We start from the raw sequence: 22,536 nt of genomic DNA, 5'->3' as shown, positions 1-22,536 counted from the left end.
ATTCTAGCTAGCACTCTTAATTTGTTTCGTATCAGCTCTTTAATTATTAATCTAACGTTATACTTAAAGCATTGCCAATTCAATGGGAAAACTTCCTTCGATACCGTCCTCCTCAAATCAGGAGAACATTTGGATTCATCATTACAGTTTTACAACGGTTATTCCATTAAATTACTTGTAGGTATCAATGAGAACAGACCTATGATTCTGCTTAAAAACAAAGCTTTCATTTTCAACACGTCACGAAGATAAATTAACATTAATAACTGTCTGGAGCCACAAATCTGGGTTGGATTAATGGCTAAAGCTGTCTAAAGCCACAGATCTGTATTGGTTTATTGGCTAATCAATGGCTAAGGGCCAGTTTGGGAATGATATAGGTTTTAAAATAACCGTTATTAGTTGTACTGTAAAAATAATCAACTGTGAAGAGAATTAATTAAGTGTTTGGTAAATTTTGTTTTCAGAAGTGCTGTAAGTTTTTAAAGCACTTATGAATATTTAGTAAATTTTACTATTAAACTGTTGAGAGAAAACAAATGACTAAAAATATATATAACGTAAGATAAGATTTACTTATACGTATAAAAACATGTACATATAATATTTTTAATTGTATATTATAATAATTTTTACTAAAATAAAATTTGTAATATATTGGTTTTTTTTATCTTAAAACAATTGATAATTAAATTTATAATATAATGAAACAAATTTAATAATAATTCGACCAATAAATTAATATTAATAAATTTATGTTGATGAATTATAATAAAAATTTATTAAAGCACTGATTTTGTTTCCAATTTTAATAAGGATAATTTTGGGTTTAGATAATTTTAAAGATATTTATGGAATTGTATTAAAGGATAAAATTAATTCTCGAAATTAGAATATAAAAGTTACTCATTTTCTTCTTTTCAAAATCAGTTGTAAAAGGGGCTGATTTTGACAAAAATGATTGTTGAAGTGTGAGCTCTGAAACTAGTTTCCAAAAGTTCATACGTTTTGTCGGTTCGAAGTTGTAATGCTATATGACATGTCAGTTGATGTTCTAATTAGCTCGTATGACAATGATGTTGTGTCATCTATATCTGAATAAGTAGAGCACGTGGTCATCACGTGCTTTCACTTATCTATATGGCTGGTTAAGTCATCATTTTGGGCTTGTAATTAACGTGATAGAAACAGGTGTCTAGGAGGCTATTATGTTCTGTTACAAAAGCGGGAAAATTCTGGGTGCTGATAACAAAACCAGAATGCAGTTGACTAATAAGGGAACTTTCTGAACTCTCTTTGGCGGGTATATATAGTCTTAAGAAAAGGGAAATTAGGGTGTGAAAAGCTTGTAACTTCGTCTTTAAGCTTGTATCCTGATCTTGGTGATTGAATAAAGACTGTTGCTCTGTTCTTCAGTTGATGTAGGCCATCTCCAGGCCGAACCACTATAAACTGTTGTTCCTTGCTTGCTGATTCTGATTTGTTTTCATTTCTTGTGTGGTTATTTTCAATTTCTTTATCAAATATCACAGAGTTTAATAGGTCTTGGGGTTTCTTGATTGGCTATCTTCAATTGAGATTCAACAATGATTTTGATTTTTATTTTTTTACCAAACACTAGCATTAACTTTTAGATTTTCAAAATCATTTTTAAGTCTCTCAAGAGAACTAATGAATATTTGGTGGGTGATACATTGTTGATTTCATGTAATGAATATTTTGTTTCACGATGTTCAGTTTCTTTATCAAATATGCTTCTTTAAGTTACAAGGCACCTGCAAACTGAAATAATTTTTTTAAAAAAATGAAGAATTGAATAAAAATCAACAACTATATTCTTAACTTTTCTAGCTATAATTAAAAGAACTACATATTGCCATAGTATAGCTGCCCCAAACGTACCCTGATTCAATCAACAACATCAAGAAAACAGCATGCATATTGCATTTGACTTCATCAGCTGCACTTCAAATTAGATGTCGGATCTTCTATAAAGCCAATGTAAACTGTGATGTTTTCCGCAACTCCATCATGTCCAACAATCATCTTTGACATCATAGGAAACGCTACTCTCTGATCTACCCATCTCTTCAATCCATGTCTGTTTTCACCATACTTGCTTGCAGCATTTGATGCAACATGAACTAATGCTATAGTTGAAGAACACACAATCACACCCATTCTCTCAACAAAAGCCGAGTAGAATCCAATAAGGAACAACCAAATCAACCACTATCGATTTATCCAACAAGTTGAGCAACTCAGCCTTAAATAACCTTCTCGTCACTTGATTAACTCACCCAAACGATGTAGTAAGCATCACTTCATACACTTGTTCATCTTTCAAGTTCGATGGCATAATAATCAATGTGTTTGTAATATCAATGGCGACATTTATTCCTTCTATGTCCTTTGCCTCAAAATATGAACTTATCATAATCTTAACAAAAAAAAAAAAATATCAATAACAGAGGAATTAGTCTTCCCTATCTTGTCCAAAAGTAACACACAATGCCTATTTCTCACCATTGTAGCAAGTGAACCAACAAAATGCTTAGTTCAAGCTTTGCCTTTTTAGAACAATTGGGTCCGGCGAAGAGAAACAACCTTGTAGTAATCAGCTTATTCTTGAACTAAACAAGGCTGATCACTGCGCAAGATTTTTTCGATTAAATTAATTCAAGTTGCACAAATACAAGATTGAATAGATCATATCACACTCAATGCAACAACAAGAATTAATCAAGAAACAATAATAAACAAGAACCAAGAACAAAATCAACAGACGTCAAACATTTACATGGTTCAGGTGCGCACAGAATGCTCAGCATACATCCACATAAGAAGCCTTTAGATGAGTTTTATTGATTCAACAACGGAGACAGTTACAGAGCCTTATACTAGATTTTACAGAGAACGAGATGACATTTTCTCTCTCTCAAATCTCTTTCTACAGGACTTTAGAATCATGCCCAACTAGCACTCAAAACCCAGCCTTTATACTTCGTTTCAATAGCAGGCTTATTTCTAGATTGTACAATTTGTTGGCATGTAGTTAACAAACTTAACTAATTGAATTCAAGTTTCAGCACATGCTTCCTCACGTGGTTACTTAAGCTGCTGACAAAAAACGCACGATTAACATATCGTCTTGTAAAGTCGGGTTTTTGTTATATGCAAGTGAGTATCACGTGACTTTCTAAAGCTTCTCAAGCCTCAAATGCTGTCGTTACTGGAGAACCAATTTGATTCACCAGCCATCTTGACAAGCCCTAACGGTCGCCTTAATAATCTGTCTTCGGCTTTAGGTGGCTTCTTTATCAAGACATCAATAATTACATTAATTGAATCATTTTGTCCAATTACACTCTTCTTCAACCATTCTTAAATTGTCTTGTATCTTTTTTCAGGATTTATACAAAGCCAAGAAGCTGGTATTCCAGTCAAGTCACTAGCTACCTCTGCAATTTCTTCACCACCTATAGCCAGTTTTTTCTTGAATAATTTCCCACGAACCCATGCATCAATTTGGTCAAGAATCTTTGAATAATCATTCATTATTCTCTCAACATCATGCATATAAGCAACAAAATCATCATCATACTTGGCTTGCATTGTCAACTTTATAAATGAAGCCAGATCATAAAAAACATCCTTTAATTCCTTATCAATCTGCCAGAGCCAAAAAGATCTATTGTTATGATTAGTCTTCCCTTTAACAAGCTGCCCATACTTAAGCACTGCTCGGTGGAGAATGTACTTGTGTTCGTCGAGTTCTTTTTGATACTTGTCTCTATTATTATTATTTACTTAAGCAGCCCTTGATAACCTTTAAAAGAATATCAATGAATCTCACATGCAATTCATCATCGGTGCCTTTATTTCTTGGTTGTTGTGCAATAAAAGAGGCTAAAAAGAGAGCTTCATCTTCAATTTGAAGACAATGATATCTCTGCAATGACACTATTTGGTTTTGCATATCCCTCCTTCAACAAAAACCTATGATCTTTCATCTTGAAACAAAATCTAGCTGTTGTGACTCGAGATTTTTAGTAGTTTATTTATTCTAATTGGTTCTCTTTTTGAGACACTAATATTATTTTATAAATTGGGTCTTTTGTATGCTATTCAATTTATTGAAAGAATTGCAACCGTAATTCAAGTAATTCCTATAACATTTAAGGGTTATTCAAAATAACTTTTAATTAAACAATTTTTAGTATTACTAAAATAAAAAATTATTGAAAAAATATTGCTCAAATTTAAGTATTTTTGACGTAATATAGATAATTTTTTGAAGAAGGAAAATCCTCTTTTAACTAAGATAATGAAGAGAAATTTCAATAACCATAAAAAAACAAAATTATTGGATTTTCTATATCATTCTATGATGTCGTGATTAAAATTACGGCATCAATACCATAATTAAAAATAAATTGTGTAAATGAAACATAATATTGTAAATTTAACATAAACTTTTAAATCAATGTTAAGTGTAAAATAAAACATAAAATTATGGCAATAGAACATAAAACTTGTAAAAGGAAGGTAAAATAAGTAAATTAACATAGGAGTCGTAAATTGGTGTATTATTGGTAAACAAAACAAAAATTTATAGATGTTTCATAAAACTTGTAAATCAATATTAAATCCTAAAATGAAAAACAAATTGTGTAAATTGAACATAAGACTTGTAAATAGAAAGTAAAATAAGTGAATCAACATAAGAGAGGTAAATTAATGTATTATTACTAAATTAAAACAAAAACTTATAGATATATTATAAAACTTGTAAATCAACACTCAGTGTAAAATAAAACATAAATGACATAAATGGAATATAAGACTTTCAAATGAAAGTAAAATAAGTAAATTAACATAATATTGGTAAATTAGTGTATCAGTGGCAAACAAAACAAAAATTTACAAATATAACATAAAATTTATAAATCAACAATAAGTTTAAAATCAAACATAAATTAAATAATTGAAACATAAAACTTGTAAATGGAAGGTAAAACAAGTAAATTAGTATAGAAATAATAAAAATTAATATATCATTGGTAAATAAAACAAAAACTAATCAATATAATATAAAACTTATAAATAGAAGGTAAAACAAATAAATTAACATAAGAGTAGTAAAATGATGTATTATTTTGGAAAACAAAATAAAAACTTACAAAATTTAACATAAAATTTGTAAATAAACATTTAGTGTAAATTAATATCAGAGTTATTGAAAAAAATAAAAACTTACCAAAAAAAACTCATTATAATAATGATTGCCTTCTATATTTACTGATTTTATTTCTAAATTTTTGGGTCTATGTAATGCATGTGATGATATGTGTGGAATTTTATTAAGGATAAGATTTATTCTCAAAATTGAACTTTAAAAACTATTCTTCTCATATTTTTCAGAACTACTTGTAAGATAAGTGATTTTGCATCTTTCTAAATCTTCTCTACAACATCACTAAATGATATTTTAGTATAAGTAAGAAGTAAAGTTTGAAACTACATAAAGTATAATAACACTGAAAGTTAGTCCAATTTTATTGATATTTCCTATGTCTAGTAATATAATAATATATTTTTGTTTTGTTTTGGCTTTATCCACATCAAGAAAAATAATTTTGCTTAATTAACATGAAAAAAAAGTTTATAAATTTCCTAGCATGAATATGGAATTACGGTTAAACCAACTCAATAAAACTTATTCCAATTATTTTCAATACAAATTTTTTGTTTTTATTTGATAAATGATTTTTTTTGCTTAATTAAATTAAATGAATAAACTATTTTTAATTAAAGTTTAATGTTGATTAACAAATTTTATGTTATTTTTAAGTATTTGTTTTGTTTGCAATTTTAAAACACCAATTTACTACTCTTATATCAATTTACTTATTTTATTTCCCATTTATTAGTCTTATGTATAATTTACAAAATTTATATTTGTTACTTCATCATAAAATTGGATTTTTCAATTAAATTATCTTCTTATACATTTCTTTCCTCTTTAATAAAGAATTATATTGGGATGTGATGAATGTTTGTATGGATTTGAATAAAAGACACTAATTAATGAGGTTTAATTAAGGGCAATTTGGAATTTAAAAGGGTGTGCAAAATAACAATTAATTTTCAAATTTAATTTATGGGTATTCAAAATAAAAGTTAAGTACATTCATAGCTCAATTTCAATTTATTCATATTCCCAAAACATTAGGGTTTGTATGGTAGTGAGGTCTGTGGCGTTTAACCTACAGTTATTGTGAGATAAAAGATAAAGGTCAATTAGTAATGTTGTACATTTTAAAATAATTGCTGCTAGTTATGCTATAGAAATAATCAGTTATAAAAAAAAATCTGTTAAACATTTGGTAGAATTTATTTTTAAAAGTGTTGCGAGTTTTAAATATAGTCATATGTGTTTTAGAAATTTTATTGTTAAACTACCACAAAAATATAAATGACTGAATTGGACATAGTATTAAACAAAATTTATTTACACATTTATAATATGCACATAAAATATTTTTTATTGTGTATATATAATAATTGATAACTAAAATAAATATTTTATATTATTAATTTTATTTTTTATTTTTTTATTTCAATATAATTGATGATGATGATAATAATAAGCTCTTTAAAGTTAATGATTTTATATCATATAATAAGGATAATTTTGAATTTTTATAATACATATGAAAATCTATATGGAATGTTATTAAGTATAAAATTGATTTTTAAAATCAGATTTTGAAAAGTTATTCCTATCCTACTTTCCAAAATCTGCTACAAAGATGAGCTGAATTTGCCAAAAGTAATTTCTAAAAAAAATTACCAAACAGTAAAATTAATTTTTATCATTTCAAAATAAGTCTTAAGCCTCTCAAAGGTAATCCTAAATAAATGGACTCTAAGTTTGTCAAGAAAAAAACAAAAAAGCTTATAGATTATGGTAAATAATAAATTTTATTTTTATTTTTATATTTAACAATTATTACAAAAGTTATGAAATTGAAAACAAAAGAAAAAAGAAAAGACCATCAGCTGGGCTGTGGAGCTACACTCCTAGGGGTTTTTCCAAACACCACAGCCCATCTGCTAGAAATCAGACCCAAACGGGTCCTCAGCTTTGTTATCGCCATGCCTGAGTATTCTACATGCGCCGTTATACTGAAAAAAAAAAGGAAAATACCGATAAATAATCAAATTTAGAAATAAAAGCTCTCTCTTTCAAAAAAATAAAAATAAAAGCAAAAGAAATGGAAGCGAAATACCCAGCCAAGTTGTCATAAATAGACGGTTGAGATAAAATCAACAGAAAATGATTTAACGCACCAGATCGCTCACGCGTGTCCATCACTTCCAAGTAAACCCAACTGCAATAGAGAGAGAGGGAGAGCCTCTTTCTCTCGATTAGCTGCCAGTCTTCAACACTTGTCCCGTTCAAATTAGGGTTTTGGAGAATTGACTATCAAATCAATCAGCATGTACAGAAACGCAGCCTCTCGTCTTCGAGCCCTCAAGGTCGGTAGTGACTTCTCGATCCTCTCAAAGCCCTAATTTTTATTCGTTTCTTCTGTTTTCTGTTTCTCAATCTGCGTGAGCTTATCACTATCATATTACAATAATAAACTACTCGGATTGAATTGGATTTGATTCTTGTTGTTTCATTGGTGATTGAATCTGTGGTTGCGGTGAATCTATAGCTGGTAGATCTGTTGATACTTCTTCGCTGGCGATTTTGTGGTTGCTATTATAATCATCATGTTATTTGATTTGTGCAAAAATGCAATAGGAACTAGGAAGAATAAAGAAAAAGGCGATGCTAATAATTTTGATTCAATTTATTGATATTCTCGTTTGAAGTTGCATTTGATGCTGAATTTTTAATGTTGTCGAATGTGGACATTTTATAATTATTTACAGCGAGGACAACTGTTTCATTTTGGTTTATGGGAATTTATGCTCAAGTGGTTCCATTCATTAAGAAACCAAATGATGGAGCCAAAATGCGAGGATCCAGTGATCCAATTGCAGTTCATTTAAATCTTTATGGGATAAAGCTATGCAAATAATATTTCTGCAAGCTTGCATTAGTATAGGAACTTTGACATATTTTGTAAAAGTATTAGAATTTAGCTATTTGTTTCTTTGCTGCAAGTTACGAAAATAAATAAATAAATTTGGAGATTTAAAAAAAAAATAAAGAACAGCTAAGAAAAGGTTTGCAAGTTAGTGGAATGGTTAGTACTTAATATGAAGAAGTAAAATTTTGACTAAATAGTGTTTTAGCATTTGTTGGTAGATTTTCTCATTCACTTGTGATCTGGCCGGTGGTGCTTGTTTATTTTGTGTCATTGCATATGGGTAATTATCTGATTTCCATTATGAAAACAGGGCCATGTGCGTTGTAGGGTGCCTTCAGCCACAAGATTTGCAAGTTCCAGTGCCGTTGCTTCAACTTCATCCTCTTCGGGTGGTCTCTTTAGCTGGTTGACTGGGGAACGGTCCAGTTCTTCACCTTCTCTGGACTTTCCACTTCCGGGTGTCTCTCTTCCACCTTCATTGCCTGATTATGTTGAACCTGGTAAAACCAAGATTTCTACTCTACCAAATGGTGTCAAAATTGCCTCGGAAACATCAGTGGTATGTATGTGTATGCCTAAGGTCTCTTGATTTTGGGAAAATTGTTTTTCTTTATTTTTTAAATTTTTAATGAAAAAAGTGGTTATTTTGTTCTGTTTCCTTACCAGAGTCCTGTAGCCTCAATATCGTTATATGTTGGTTGTGGTTCAATTTATGAGTCACCAATCTCATTTGGGACAACACACTTGCTTGAGCGTATGGCTTTTAGAAGTACAAGAAATAGGAGTCACTTGCGTATTGTGCGAGAAGTGGAGGCAATTGGTGGCAATGTCCAAGCCTCAGCTTCTAGGGAGCAGATGGGTTACTCCTTTGATGCTTTGAAAACTTATGTTCCTGAAATGGTAGAGCTTCTTATTGACTGTGTGAGAAACCCTGTTTTTCTGGATTGGGAGGTCAACGAACAGGTACCTTTGTCACTTTGTTCGCATCTGCATACATTTCTTGTTCAATGTTATATTTATTATAATCCTCATGAACGTGACATTTTATGTCCTGCAGCTCACAAAGGTGAAATCTGAGATTAGTGAGGTTTCCAACAATCCTCAAAGCTTGCTTTTGGAGGCAATTCACTCAGCTGGTTACTCTGGTGCATTGGCTAATCCTCTTCTAGCCCCGGAATCTGCTATAAATAGATTAAACTCTACACTTCTCGAAGAATTTGTTGCTGTAAGTCCATTATGTGGGAGATGCTTGTTTCTTTCGCTAATTAAATCACAAGATCCTCTAACTGAGATTTTGTCCGAGAATTTCAGGAAAATTATACTGGTCCTCGGATGGTACTTGCTGCTTCTGGTGTTGAACATGACCAGTTGGTGTCTGTAGCAGAACCACTTTTATCTGACCTACCCAGTATCCATCCTCGCGAAGAGCCCAAATCTGTGTACACTGGAGGTGATTATCGTTGTCAAGCTGATTCAGGGGTATGTTATATAAAATTTAATCTTCTGTCTTCTTATCTAGTTAGGGGAGGTTTAACTCTGGTTTTCCCTTCCAGGACCAGTTAACCCATTTTGTTCTTGCATTTGAACTTCCTGGTGGTTGGCATAAGGATAAGGATGCCATGACTTTGACAGTTCTCCAGGTTATGATATCGAATCCCCATGATGAGTTCAAACTTATAATGTTTCCTTTTAATACATTTTGCAATCATGTGATTAGGATTTGGTATATTGATGGTTCCTTTTATTTACATCTTCGCTTTATGAGAAACTCATGCATCTTTATTTTTTCTTTCCAAGGCTTGCATCTTTATTTTTCTTTCCATGGCTTTTACTGAAATTATAAATATAATATAATTATATTATAGATGCTTTTGGGAGGAGGTGGATCATTCTCAGCTGGGGGCCCTGGAAAAGGAATGTACTCAAGGCTGTGTAAGTGAATCCAATCATACTTTTATCTCTTACAGGTCTATTGCTGAGTTTGAATACTTACAGTGGGCTGCATAATTTTGGAGTTTTGCTTGTGATACGTGGATTGTCAAATGGATGCCTTTGTCATTGTTTTCTTTTTCGTATTAAACAATGCTTTTTGTTTTATAGATTGAGCCTGTAATCTGCAATTACATCTTGGAATTGTACCTTGTCCTCTTTAAATAACTTTGACTTGTAAAACTTTATACTGCACAGATCGTCGTGTTTTGAATGAGTTCCCGCAAGTTCAGTCCTTTTCAGCATTCAGCAACATCTACAATCATTCTGGCATGTTTGGAATCCAGGGTACAACTGTAAGTCACTGTTAGAACTTCACTTTGTTACCTGCATTACACCTTCAGAATAGACTGGACGGCTTTAGCGGGTTGCTTGTTCCCAGGGCCAAGCCAAAGATCATCTTCGGATTATTAAGTATGGGGCAAGCATAGTTTCTGAACTGGGAAAAAAATATTTATCCTACTATACTATTGCAATATCAACTATACCCATTTTTTAAGGTAGTATTGTTGCGTAAGATGTTTGGTGATAGGGTACACCTCCCCATTTATTGATTGTTATCAACTAGACTTTTTCTTTAACTGGTTATTGCAGTTCAAAAAAGAAATTATCAGAACAATGTTGATTTTGATTTCTTGTCAAAAAAGACTAAACAAATATAGACTTGGTATAATCTTGCAATGTAGGTGATCAAGGTTTGGGTAAAACTATGGGATGCCCGTGTGGACATCTCGGTGGGATTGCGTCTGATTTTATCAGAGGGTTGGGTTATGTTTTCATGGCTTAGAATCTACCTGGTGTAAGTTTGTAATGATTAAAGGGATATTATCATTTTCCCACCAAAGGTATTCTGACACATCATGTCAGTACCACGGCTTGGTAAAACCATCAGTTTACCACCAAACGTTTAAAATGTTAGCATTTTCCTACTATTCCGTTAAAACTCAGTTAATATGTAACGAAAAATTCATAAAAGGTCAATTTTACCCCTGGGGCGTAAAAGACCATGTAGTTAACCTTTTATGAATTTTGTTATTAAATCATCATTTGATGTTCTTCCTTCTTAAAGGGCAAAAATTGTCCTTTATGAATTTTGTAAAATTGATCTTTTGAAAGACCATGTAATTAACCTTTTATGAATTTTGTAATTAAATCATCATTTGTTGTTCTTCCTTCTTAAAGGGCAAAATCGTCTTTTACGCTCCAGGGGTAAAATTGACCTTTTATGAATTTTCCGTTATATATTAATTGAGTTTTAACGGAATGGTGGGAAAATGCTAACAGTTTAAACGTTTGGTGGTAAATTGATGGTTTTACCAAACCATGGTACTGACATGATGTGTCAGAATACCTTTGGTGCGAAAATGATAATATCCTATGATTAAATAATGTTCTATGGGAATAAGTTAACTGACAGCTTTCCATGTGAGAAAATAAAGTAATGAAGGCATGGCTGGATGGTAGTGAAAGCTGTTGCATGATACATGGACGTATTTCTACAATCTTCCCTGATTAGCACCAGTTATTCTCGTCAAGGCTATGTGATGTGTTATTTTTCTTCACGAATGCTTGAATGGTAGTGGAATTTTCCTTTATGCTTATGTATCTGGATTCAGGGCTCTGATTTCGTATCAAAAGCTATTGATTTAGCAGCGAGGGAGCTTATTTCTGTGGCAACTCCAGGAGAAGGTTTGCCCCATACCTTAATCTTCTAGTATATATATGGCATGATGATCTGGTAGTTAGCTTAATAGTGACTTACACTTCACCATATGCTCCATGCAGTTGATCAAGTACAGCTAGACCGCGCCAAACAGTCAACCAAGTCAGCTATTTTGATGAATTTGGAATCAAGAGTATGTAATTTTTTTTTTCCCTCAATTTCTTGATCGCAGATAATATTTTTTTTCCATTTAGGGATCAATGCTCAACTTTATTTTAGCTTTTTGTTTCTTTCCCTTTTATGATTTTCTTTTTTAATTTTTTTCTTTTATTTGCAGATGGTTGTTTCCGAAGACATAGGTAGACAAGTTCTGACATATGGTGAGAGGTATGGATGGAGACCTGATATCTAGTATTTTAACCTCAAGGATATGTTCTCATACATTTTATTTTCTTTTTTTCCTGTATGTGTCTGGTATTTTATTGTGTATTTACATCAATAAGTAGAATGCTGCAGGTGCAGATATTTTCAATGATCTCTGTTATTACTAGTTTTTAATTTACCTGGAACTAGTTGGAGCATGGGAAAGTTGCTTTGTGTGAGTTATTGCAGACACCTTACAGTAACTTTAGAAATAGTTCAAACACAAAAGTCTATTATAGATATAACCTTCTTTCTGTTTCTCCATGGTGATGGTGTGTTTCTGATATATTCGTTTCCGAATTTCAAATTTTAGTTCATGGACTGGTGTCTAACCAAGAATCTATGTTCACATGATCTTTATACAGAACCTAACATGTTGGGAAATTGTAGTGTATTTTATCCCAAAATCACATTGAGCATTACTTTATAATTTCATCGTCTCTGACTGTGCCTCTGAGATGGCAGAGATCTTCCATCTTCTGCTTTGCTCTCTGTTGGTGATAAAATTTGCCCTAACCTCAATACCTATTAGTTGTATGTTTTCCTCCTAAAATGTCTCTTATTTTGTAGGAAACCCGTGGAGCATTTCTTGAAGACTGTGGAAGGAGTTACAGCAAAGGATATTGCTTCCGTAGCACAGAAGCTTCTTTCATCTCCTCTCACAATGGCATCATATGGAGATGGTATGCTATGGGTTCAGTGAGAATCTGTTCTGTTGTATTGGTTTCCTTCTGTGATTATCTTTAACGGCTTCCCTCTTTCGTCTTGCAGTCATCAATGTCCCAAGCTATGATGCAGTCAGCAGCAAGTTCAAGTCAAAAAAAAATTGATTTTTTTTCCTTTTTGGTATCAAACTGGGCAGGCTCCTTACCCGTTGTCTATATTGTTGTGCATCTGCATTCCTTTGAAGCTCTTTTCCGGTCAACTGCAGTTCAAAATAAGAGATTTTCATGACACTCCCATTTTTATGAATAATTTGGGTTTTAAGCAAGCAGCAGTTTTAAATATGATGCTGTATTGACAAACTTAATTGCCTCCTAGAAATATTTCTCATATTCTTTTGTAGTTTGTTCCAGAAATTATCCAAAGGGAATCAATTCAAATAGCTGGTAGCGGTAACTCTTGACTGTGGCTGTTGAATGTGATGAAATTGCCTTTGATATTGTTTGTGTTCCATTTTTTTTTTCCTCCGATTTTGCTCTTGATTGCCTCGGTACCATGGCAAGTTTTGACCTAAATGTGAGGCTCCTTTAATACACCACTACGGATAGGGGTGGGCAAAAAAACCGTACACTAGAGAAAACCGAATCGTTTCGTTCGAACTGGTTTTAATTTTAAAAAATAACCGAAATATATGGTTTGTAAAAAATTTGAAATGCAAGTTCGGTATTCGGTTCACTCAGTTGAACTGAAAAATTGGATTATTATTGGAATTTTATTTAAATAGACATGTTAAATTTTAATTGGTTGTTTAAGATAATTAAAATATTTGGTAAGTACTTTATTAGTAGTTAGTAAGATATTAGTGATAAAATGTGTTTTGAATATATTGTATTTATTGTTAATATTTGTAATAAAATTAGGATAAATTAATTATTGAAAAAAATTATTACATTCATGAGGTTTAATAGATTAAAAATTTAAAAACTCAAAACAGGCCTAATAGGCCCAAAACTAAAAAAATCGAACCGAACCGAACCGATTCGAAAAGATCTGTTTATATTCGATTTTTATTGAATTTAATTCTTATTTAATTCTGTTTATAAAATAATCGATTTAAATTAATTCTGTTTAATTTCAATCCGAACCGAACTGGACCGAATCGTGCCCACCCCTAACTACAGAGCAATTTTATGTCCGATCAATCAAAATCTGGACGGAGTTATCGAGTTTTGGGCAAATCTCATTTTTGTCCTAATAATTCATCTTCAATATTTTTTTTTTTAATGAAAAGTACCTTCAATATTAATTGCCCAATATTTATACACGAACCACCTGATACTCGCACCTGATAGTGAGGGTGGCAGTTGGGAATTGGGATGAGCGAGCCTAATTAATTCAAAGCTTTCACTTTTCTGTGGTTGTAATTCAATGTTTTCTTGCCCACACAACTGCTACTGGGCATTGCAGTTCCCTCAGAAACATAGTTCTCTCTCTTTTCAAAGTTGCAACCATTTCTTTGAGAAATGGGTAACATCATCTCCAGCTTCTTATCATCTGAGTCAATTGGTTCAGCTCTATCTTTTGTTGCTGGAGAAGCTGAAAATATATGGGGTCTCCAAGGTAATTGTTGATGCCAAAATCTGCTCGTCCTTAGACCGACCAGATTCTTTCACCAACGTTTAAGTTATCGACTGCTGCACGAACCGCTAAGGCTGGAATTATCCTCCTTTCTCTCACTAGACCTGCGTTCACCGAAAACGGATCAGAGACGCCGGTGGTTTTGCCGGCGTAAACCCTCCGATGCCTAAGTTAGTACAAGGTGTTTACGGGAAAACAGTGTAATTTGGATTTAAGGTGTTTATTAGAAATTTGTAAGGAAATGGCCTGGTTGCAATTTGGCAGCGTTTTCCCTCTTTTCAGTTTTTCTGTCCCCTTATTCGTCGATTTCTTCTTCTTTTATAGCCGCTGTCCCCACGTTCCCGTTTGCCCTTCATCCCACCTTTTTTGGGCAATGGCAGCCCCTCATGGGACTCTAACTGTTGCATCATGGGCAAACGTGGGATCTCACATCTCCCGCAACGATTCTGGGAAAGCGCAACTGTCGCGATTCTGTGAGATCGTGTTTCCGCTTTTTGGGGTACGGGTACCGGCTCGGTATATACCTCTGGTCAGTATTCGTCTCGGCTCGGCTCATGTTTCCCCTGCTCTGCTCGTACCATTTGGCTGAGGTGATTCATGCCGGGGTGGAAATAGTAGCATGACCGACCTGGTGCTTTTATTTACTTAACACCAGTCCCCCAGTTTCTGGTCTTGTGAGTGAAATGAGTCAAGAGTAGAAACTGATTGTCAAATCTTGCCAATCCGGGGGCTTCTCCTCTGGTTTTCTATCTACAGGGACGGACCTGAGGATTTCTTTTCTTCAGGGGAGGTTTTGACCTGAGCATGGGCCTAAATGAGCATGTCCATTGCGTATCTGGGCTTGCATCTACCCTGGCCTCTTGTAACAGTTGGTGACGTGGCATCCGCAGACTCTTCATATTTTGAAATTTGAAATGACGGGCTATCTGTCCTCGATGTACGGTGCGTCTCCATCACTTTAATGCTTTCATTTCCCCCTTTTCGTTTCAAATCCCTAGACTGGAGTCATCATCATCTTGTTACTCGTTCCTCCGCCGTTAACCAAATTTTCTCTGAACTTTGCTCATACTCCCAGCGTCCGGAGTATCCATTTGCTAGGTGTTGTCTCTGTCATGGCAGCGCTATCAGTGTCCGTCTGTTCCAGGTATAGCCTTTAACCTTTTCTTTGGCTGTTGTTGATTGGATTCTGTGTTGCCCCTTTTTGTATTCGTGTACTTGGGTTTGTTTTAGTTTTTCTTTTGAGATTCCGATATGTCAAACCGGAAAAGAAAGTTAATTGTTGATGAGGGTGATGAAGAATCAGGGGATTCAGGCCTCAACGTGCCAATACCCACCGATTTCTTGGGTCCCTCCAGTAGTGTAGGTCCATCCCATGGCAGGGATACCCTTGAGTACCCACACCCTCTGGTTGTCTCTTCCTCCCCCGAACTAGCGCTTGTAAAAAATAGAGGTGGACCTGCGTCGGGCTCAGGTGAGAACCACAGCTTTGGTGGGGTTGGGATCTCTGAAGGAGTTGGCGATGGTGAGGGGAGCAGTTCCAGACCGAGCCGATCTGCTCAGAGAAGGAACCTAGGCCATAGGGTGGAGGCTGATTCCTACCCTATTGATTTCATGGCTTGTGCCACCACCCCCACTGACCTATTTAAACTTAGGAACCTCTACAACATCCCCAGCGAGGTTCTTCTTGTAGTTCCTGGAAAAGGCGATGTCCTTAGTCGGCCTCCGAAAGGGTATGTGACGATGCACTTGGAGAGTTTCAGACTAGGAGCTCGGCTGCCCCTTCAACCTTACTTTGCCAAGATACTGGGCGGTATGCACCTGGCCCCAGGTCAGCTACACCCAAATGGGTGGAGGGTTCTCTCGGCGATGTTTGTGTTGTGGGAGAGGTGTGGGTCGGAGGAGCCTTCTCTTGTCGAAGTGAAAGATCTGTATCAGCTGCGGAGTAGCCCAAAGGAGGCAGGCTGGTATTATTTTATGTCCAGTTCTGCCAAGAGGAAACCGATCACTAGGTTTCCATCTTCATGTAAAAATTGGAAGAACAAATTCTTCTTTGCTGGAGGGAACTGGTGTCCAGCAGTTCGGTCGCTTGGTGGGGACATTTATCTTCCCACCCATTTTGTCACCCCAGGTCGTTCATTTTTGCCTATGTTCTTAATTAGACTGCTACTTATTGGGTTCTTTAACCTTTTGTGCTATTTCAGAGTCGTGGGGTCTGATCGGGGGGCTTGAAGATCGGCCTTTGCTTCAGGTGGAAACAGCTCTATTGAACGCGTCTACCTGCCAAGACCTCCTGTCACCAACAAGTCTGGTCGGCTCGGGCTTAGTGGATATAGCCGCCGGGATGGATAGCAAGATTCTCAGTGCTATGACCAGAAAGCGTGGTCGGGCTTCGAGCAGCTCCAGCAACCCTCCTCCTCCCCCAAAGAAACCTAGCGTTGGTCCTTCCAAGGCGCATGTTCCTGCTTTGCCCCCACCTCCACCTCGTAAGAGTGTTGGGAAGAAAACCTCCGACAAGAGTCCTGAGGTCAGCTTGCAGTCTGGGGACCGCTCTTCTCCTCTACTATCTCGAGATCAAGTGGACTACCTGAGCCCGTATCAGAAGGATTACAAAAAAGCGATGGGGCCCAAGATGGTGAAGGACATCGAGAGTATGAACCTCTCCGAATTAGCTGCTTCCGTTCAGAGAGTGTCCTTCAGGTTGGCCACCATGGTTTCGTGCTACAAGATTGGGTCCGCGCGCCATGAGAAGAAACTCTAAGCTGACAATCAGGAATTGAAGAAGAAAGTTGAATCTGCTGATCGCTCTAAGGAGAAGCTGGCTGAGCTGAACAAGCAAATTATGGAGCTAGAGGAGAGAGTTGCGGTTGCTGAATCCACTTCCTCCAAACTCGAGGGTGAGCTGGGTGACCTGAGGTCTGATCTCCATGCTACTCAAATTGAAAGGGATACTCTGAGGGCCGCCCTTGAGGGGGAAATCAAATCCTTGAGTGAGCAGCTGGCTGAGGAGAAAGGCAAATCTGCTGATGTGGACGATCGGCTGGATGCCGAGTATGACTCTGGGGTTGCCTTCTCCTATAAGTGCATAATGTCTGTGCTTAAGGAAGAATATCCCGAGCTGGACATGAGCAAGCTGGAGGCTGGAGTGGAGAGGTACATGGCTGAGGTCGGCCAGGGTGATAAGGAGCAGGGCGGGCAGGATCAGGTGGAGGCTTCTTCGGATGGCGTGCAAGAGGGGGAAGTTGGGGGACGCACTCTCGAAGTGGGTCAAGGGTCCATGCCTCCTCCTCTCGGCATTGCTGATCTTCCACCTCCTGATGTTGCTGATCCCTCACTTCCCGAGCTCGCTGATCCTTCAGCTGCTGGAGCCGTTGATTCTCCTAACCTTTAGGCCTATTTTTTGTATAAGCTCTAGATTTGCGTTTGTTTTGTAAACAATTTAAACATTTATAAAAAAAAAAATTTTGAATGCTCTCTATTAGTTTTCCTGTTTGGTTTTTTAGTGCATTGAACAGGAATAGACATCCGTTTGCCTTAGCGAAATTTTCGCAAAATTGCCTGCTGGTCTTCGGTGACCGAGCAGGAGTAGGCCCTTACTTGCCTTGGTAAAATCTTCGTAAATTTAGCTGCTGGTCCTTCGTTGACCGAGCAGAAGTAGGCACTGATTTGCCTTAGTAGAATTTTCGTAGCTTTAGCTGCTGGTCTTTCGTTGACCGAGCAGAAGTAGGCACTTACTTGCCTTGGTAAAATCTTCGTAAATTTAGCTGCTGGTCTTTCGTTGACCGAGCAGAAGTAGGCACTGATTTGCCTTAGTAGAATTTTCGTAGCTTTAGCTGCTGGTCTTTCGTTGACCGAGCAGAAGTAGGCACTGATTTGCCTTAGTAGAATTTTCGTAGCTTTAGCTGCTGGTCTTTCGTTGACCGAGCTGAAGTAAGCACTTACTTGCCTTGGTAAAATCTTCGTAAATTTAGCTGCTGGTCTTTCGTTGACCGAGCAGAAGTAGGCACTGATTTGCCTTAGTAGAATTTTCGTAACTTTAGCGGCTGGTCTTTCGTTGACCGAGCAGAAGTAGACACTGATTTGCCTTGGTAAAATCTTCGTAAATTTAGCTGCTGGTCCTTCGTTGACCGAGCAGAAGTAGGCACTGATTTGCCTTAGTAGATTTTTCGTAGCTTTAGCTGCTGGTCTTTCGTTGACCGAGCAGAAGTAGGCACTTACTTGCCTTGGTAAAATCTTCATAAATTTAGCTGCTGGTCTTTCGTTGACCGAGCAGAAGTAGGCACTAATTTGCCTTAGTAGAATTTTCGTAGCCTTAGCTGCTGGTCTTTCGTTGACCGAGCAGAAGTAGGCACTGATTTGCCTTAGTAGAATTTTCGTAGCTTTAGCTGCTGGTCTTTCGTTGACCGAGCTGAAGTAAGCACTTACTTGCCTTGGTAAAATCTTCGTAAATTTAGCTGCTGGTCCTTCGTTGACCGAGCAGAAGTAGGCACTGATTTGCCTTAGTAGAATTTTCGTAGCTTTAGCGGCTGGTCTTTCGTTGACCGAGCAGAAGTAGGCACTGATTTGCCTTGGTAAAATCTTCGTAAATTTAGCTGCTGGTCTTTCGTTGACCGAGCAGAAGTAGGCACTTACTTGCCTTGGTAAAATCTTCGTAAATTTAGCTGCTGGTCTTTCGTTGATCGAGCAGAAGTAGGCACTGATTTGCCTTAGTAGAATTTTCGTAGCTTTAGCTGCTGGTCTTTCGTTGACCGAGCAGAAGTAGGCACTGATTTGCCTTAGTAGAATTTTCGTAGCTTTAGCTGCTGGTCTTTCGTTGACCGAGCTGAAGTAAGCACTTACTTGCCTTGGTAAAATCTTCGTAAATTTAGCTGCTGGTCCTTCGTTGACCGAGCAGAAGTAGGCACTGATTTGCCTTGGTAAAACTTTTATTGATTAGACTAGCAGGGGAATTTCATGCTGAATTCATCTTTAATCTTTATTTGAAATTTGAATGCATTACAAGAATACTGAATACATACATGTGCAGCAAAGCCATGATGCAGTTAACATAGATATCTTGTCAAAATGGGGATTTAGTAGAGCACTTTGCTTACTGGAAATACTTCTTCAGGTGTTCGGCGTTCCATGACCTCTTCACTTCTCGTCCATCTTGGTGCGCTAATTTATAGGCTCCTGGTCCAGTGGCTCGTATCACCCGGTACGGGCCTTCCCTCTTTGGGCCAAGAGCGCCATGGTTAGGATCCCTGGTGTTCTGGTTCACCTTCCTAAGTACCCAATCTCCTGCTCGGAACTGCCTCACGCGCACGCTCTTGTTGTAATAACGCATGACCCTTTATTGGCACTGGGCCACTTTCTGCACTGCCCCTTCCCTTTTCTCCTCCAGCAGGTCCAGACTTAAGCAAATCTGCTCGTCATTTTGCTCCTTAGTGAAATATTCCGTCCGATGTGTTCCTACTCCAACCTCTGCTGGGATTACCGCCTCATGACCAAAAGCTAAAGCGAACGGTGTTTCTCCTGTGGCGGTTTTGTGAGTTGTCCTGTAGGCCCACAGTACTCCCGGTAGCTCGTCAACCCAAGCTCCATTCTTCTCTCCCAATCTAGTCTTTAGGAGCTTCTTTATCACCTTGTTGGCTGCTTCCACTTGTCCGTTTGCCTGGGGGTGTGCGGGGGTGTAGAACTTCAGGTCCACCCCCAGGTTTCGGCAAAATTCCCTGAAGTTGCCGTTGTCAAATTGCCTCCCATTGTCTGTGATGATGGCGTAGGGGATCCCATATCTGCAGATGATATTTTTCCAAATAAAATCTGTTGTCTTCCTCTCTGTGATCTGGCTGAGGACTCCTACTTCCACCCACTTGGTGAAGTAGTCTATTGCCACAATTGCATGTGTTGCCGCTCCTCGTCCCTTAGGCAATGGACCAATCAAGTCGATTCCCCATTGAGCGAAAGGCCACGGGGATGTCATAGCCGTCAGCTTTTCCGGGGGTTGTGCAGGAACCTCGGAGAAGCTTTGGCATGTTTTACAATTCATTGCCATCCTTTTGGCATCCTGGTGCATGGTTGGCCAGAAGTATCCTTGCCGGAGTGCCTTGAAGGCCAAAGTTCTTGCTCCCGAATGATTGCCGCATATTCCCTCATGAATCTCTCTCAACACATAATCCGCCTCCTCATCATCCAAACATCTCAAAAGGGGCAAGGTGAACCCTCGGCGGTATAGCACTCCATCCAGTAGCGTATACCTTGCTGCTCGGCATTTTAATTTTCTTGCTTGCCTTTTGTCCTCTGGTAAAACTCCATCGCGGACATATGCGCGAATCGGGTCCATCCAGGATTCTCCAATACTTACTCTCATCACCTCTGCTTCTTCCTCAATACTTGGTGAGGTCCTTACCTCTAGTGGAACTGACTTCGGTAATTTAGGATCTGCAATGGCTGCCATCCTAGCCAGCATATCTGCTCGGAAATTCTCATTCCGGGAAATCTGCTTTACCTCCACTGCTTAGAAAAGCCCAACCATCTGCTTCGCCTTCTTTAAATAAAGACTCATCTTCTCTCCCCTTGCTTGGAACTGATCATTGAGCTGATTACACACCAGTTGGGAATCTGCTCGAATTTCTACCCTCTCTGCTCTTAGAGCGTGTGCAAGTCCGAGCCGGTGATAAAGGCCTCATATTCAGCTTGGTTGTTTGTGAGCTGAAAGTCAAACTTCACTGCATACGTTATTTCGGTTCCTTCTGGGCTCCGTATTACAACTCCTGCTCCGGATCCTTGCTCACTGCATGATCCGTCAACCATTACCAACCACAACCCCTCTGGTTTCTCCTGCTCTGCTGCTTGCTCCTCCCGAATTTCTTTTCCTGTATCGGCTCGGTCAACCATAAATTCAGCCAGAGCTTGGACCTTGATTGCTCCTCGGGGCCTGTAGGAGAGGTCGAGCTCACTTAGCTCTACGGACCATTTTACTAGTCGACCCGATGCATCTGGTTTTTGAAGTGTTTGCCGAAGGGGCTGGTCGGTCATAACAATAACCTGATGGGCCTGAAAATATGGTCGGAGTTTTCGTGCTGCCGTTATTAGAGCTAGCGCCCACTTCTCCATCAATGGGTATCTAGTTTCCGCCTCTACCAAGGCCTTGCTCGTGTAGTATACCAGGTATTGCTTTCCTTCTTCTTCCCTGACTAATACCGAGCTGGTAGCCCATTTAGAGATTGTTAAGTACAGCAACAGCTGGTCACCCTCTCTCGGAGTCGATAACAATGGGGCCCGGGTTAGGTATTCCTTCAGCTGCCCAAATGCTTCCTCACATTCCGATGTCCACTCCATCTTTTTCCCTTTCTTTATGGTTTGGAAGAAAGGGTGGCATTTATCTGTGGCCCGCGAGATGAATCGGTTTAGTGCTGCCAACTTCCCTGTAAGGCTTTGCACCTCCTTAACTGTTCGTGGGGACCTCATTTCTGTCACCGCCCGTATTTTCTCCGGGTTGGCCTCGATCCCTCGGTGGCTTACCAGGAATCCTAAAAATTTACCCGAGCTGACCCCAAATGCACATTTCTCCGGGTTTAGTTTCATCTCATACTTCCTCAGTAATTCAAAGGTCTCTTCTAGATGCTTCACATGATCCGTCGGCTCTTTGGACTTTGTAATCATATCATCCACATATACCTCCATAGTGTATCCAATCAATGGTTTGAAGATCTTATTTACCAACCTTTGATAGGTGGCTCCTGCATTTTTTAGGCCGAAAGGCATTACCCTGTAGCAAAACAAACCCATGTTAGTTATAAAGGCAGTGCTTTCCTCATCCTGCTCGTCCATGGGTATCTGGTTGTATCCAGAAAAGGCATCCATGAAACTGAGCAGACTGTGACCTGCTGTTGAATCCACCAGCTGATCTATTTTGGGTAGGGGAAAACTGTCCTTTGGGCATGACTTATTGAGGTCCGTGAAGTCCACACACATTCTCCACTTCCCGTTGGCCTTTTTTACCAGGACTACATTTGAAATCCATTCTGGGTACTTGGCCTCCCTTATAAATCCTGCTTTCAACAGCTTCTCCAC

General features: G+C 37.6%; 2 protein-coding genes across 2 annotated transcripts in view; both read left to right on the top strand.

Annotated features, from left to right (window-relative positions):
• Nucleotides 1-7,341: 7,341 nt before the first annotated feature.
• Nucleotides 7,342-13,347, top strand: LOC18056146 (mitochondrial-processing peptidase subunit alpha). The gene is made up of 13 exons (XM_006451286.2): nt 7,342-7,545; nt 8,419-8,667; nt 8,775-9,071; nt 9,166-9,333; nt 9,420-9,587; nt 9,662-9,748; nt 9,974-10,040; nt 10,296-10,393; nt 11,714-11,786; nt 11,883-11,953; nt 12,098-12,147; nt 12,754-12,866; nt 12,955-13,347. The coding sequence occupies exons 1-13, from the start codon at nt 7,507-7,509 to the stop codon at nt 13,011-13,013; spliced, it is 1,539 nt and encodes a 512-aa protein (XP_006451349.1). The 5' UTR covers nt 7,342-7,506; the 3' UTR covers nt 13,014-13,347.
• A 995-nt stretch (nt 13,348-14,342) lies between these two features.
• LOC18056145 (probable disease resistance protein At5g63020) overlaps nt 14,343-22,536 on the top strand; it is a 14,312-nt gene continuing 6,118 nt past the window's right edge. Inside the window, exon 1 of the mRNA XM_024178305.1 lies at nt 14,343-14,466. Coding sequence (XP_024034073.1) covers nt 14,370-14,466 — 97 coding nt within the window. The 5' untranslated portion in view covers nt 14,343-14,369. The remainder of the gene's footprint in view (nt 14,467-22,536) is intronic.

The sequence above is a fragment of the Citrus clementina genome, unplaced genomic scaffold (assembly GCF_000493195.1).
Source record: "Citrus clementina cultivar Clemenules unplaced genomic scaffold, Citrus_clementina_v1.0 scaffold_1, whole genome shotgun sequence".
Classification (NCBI taxonomy): Eukaryota; Viridiplantae; Streptophyta; class Magnoliopsida; order Sapindales; family Rutaceae; genus Citrus; species Citrus x clementina.
The sequence above is the reverse complement of the archived record's forward strand: the minus strand, read 5'-3'. Positions and strand labels throughout refer to the sequence as shown.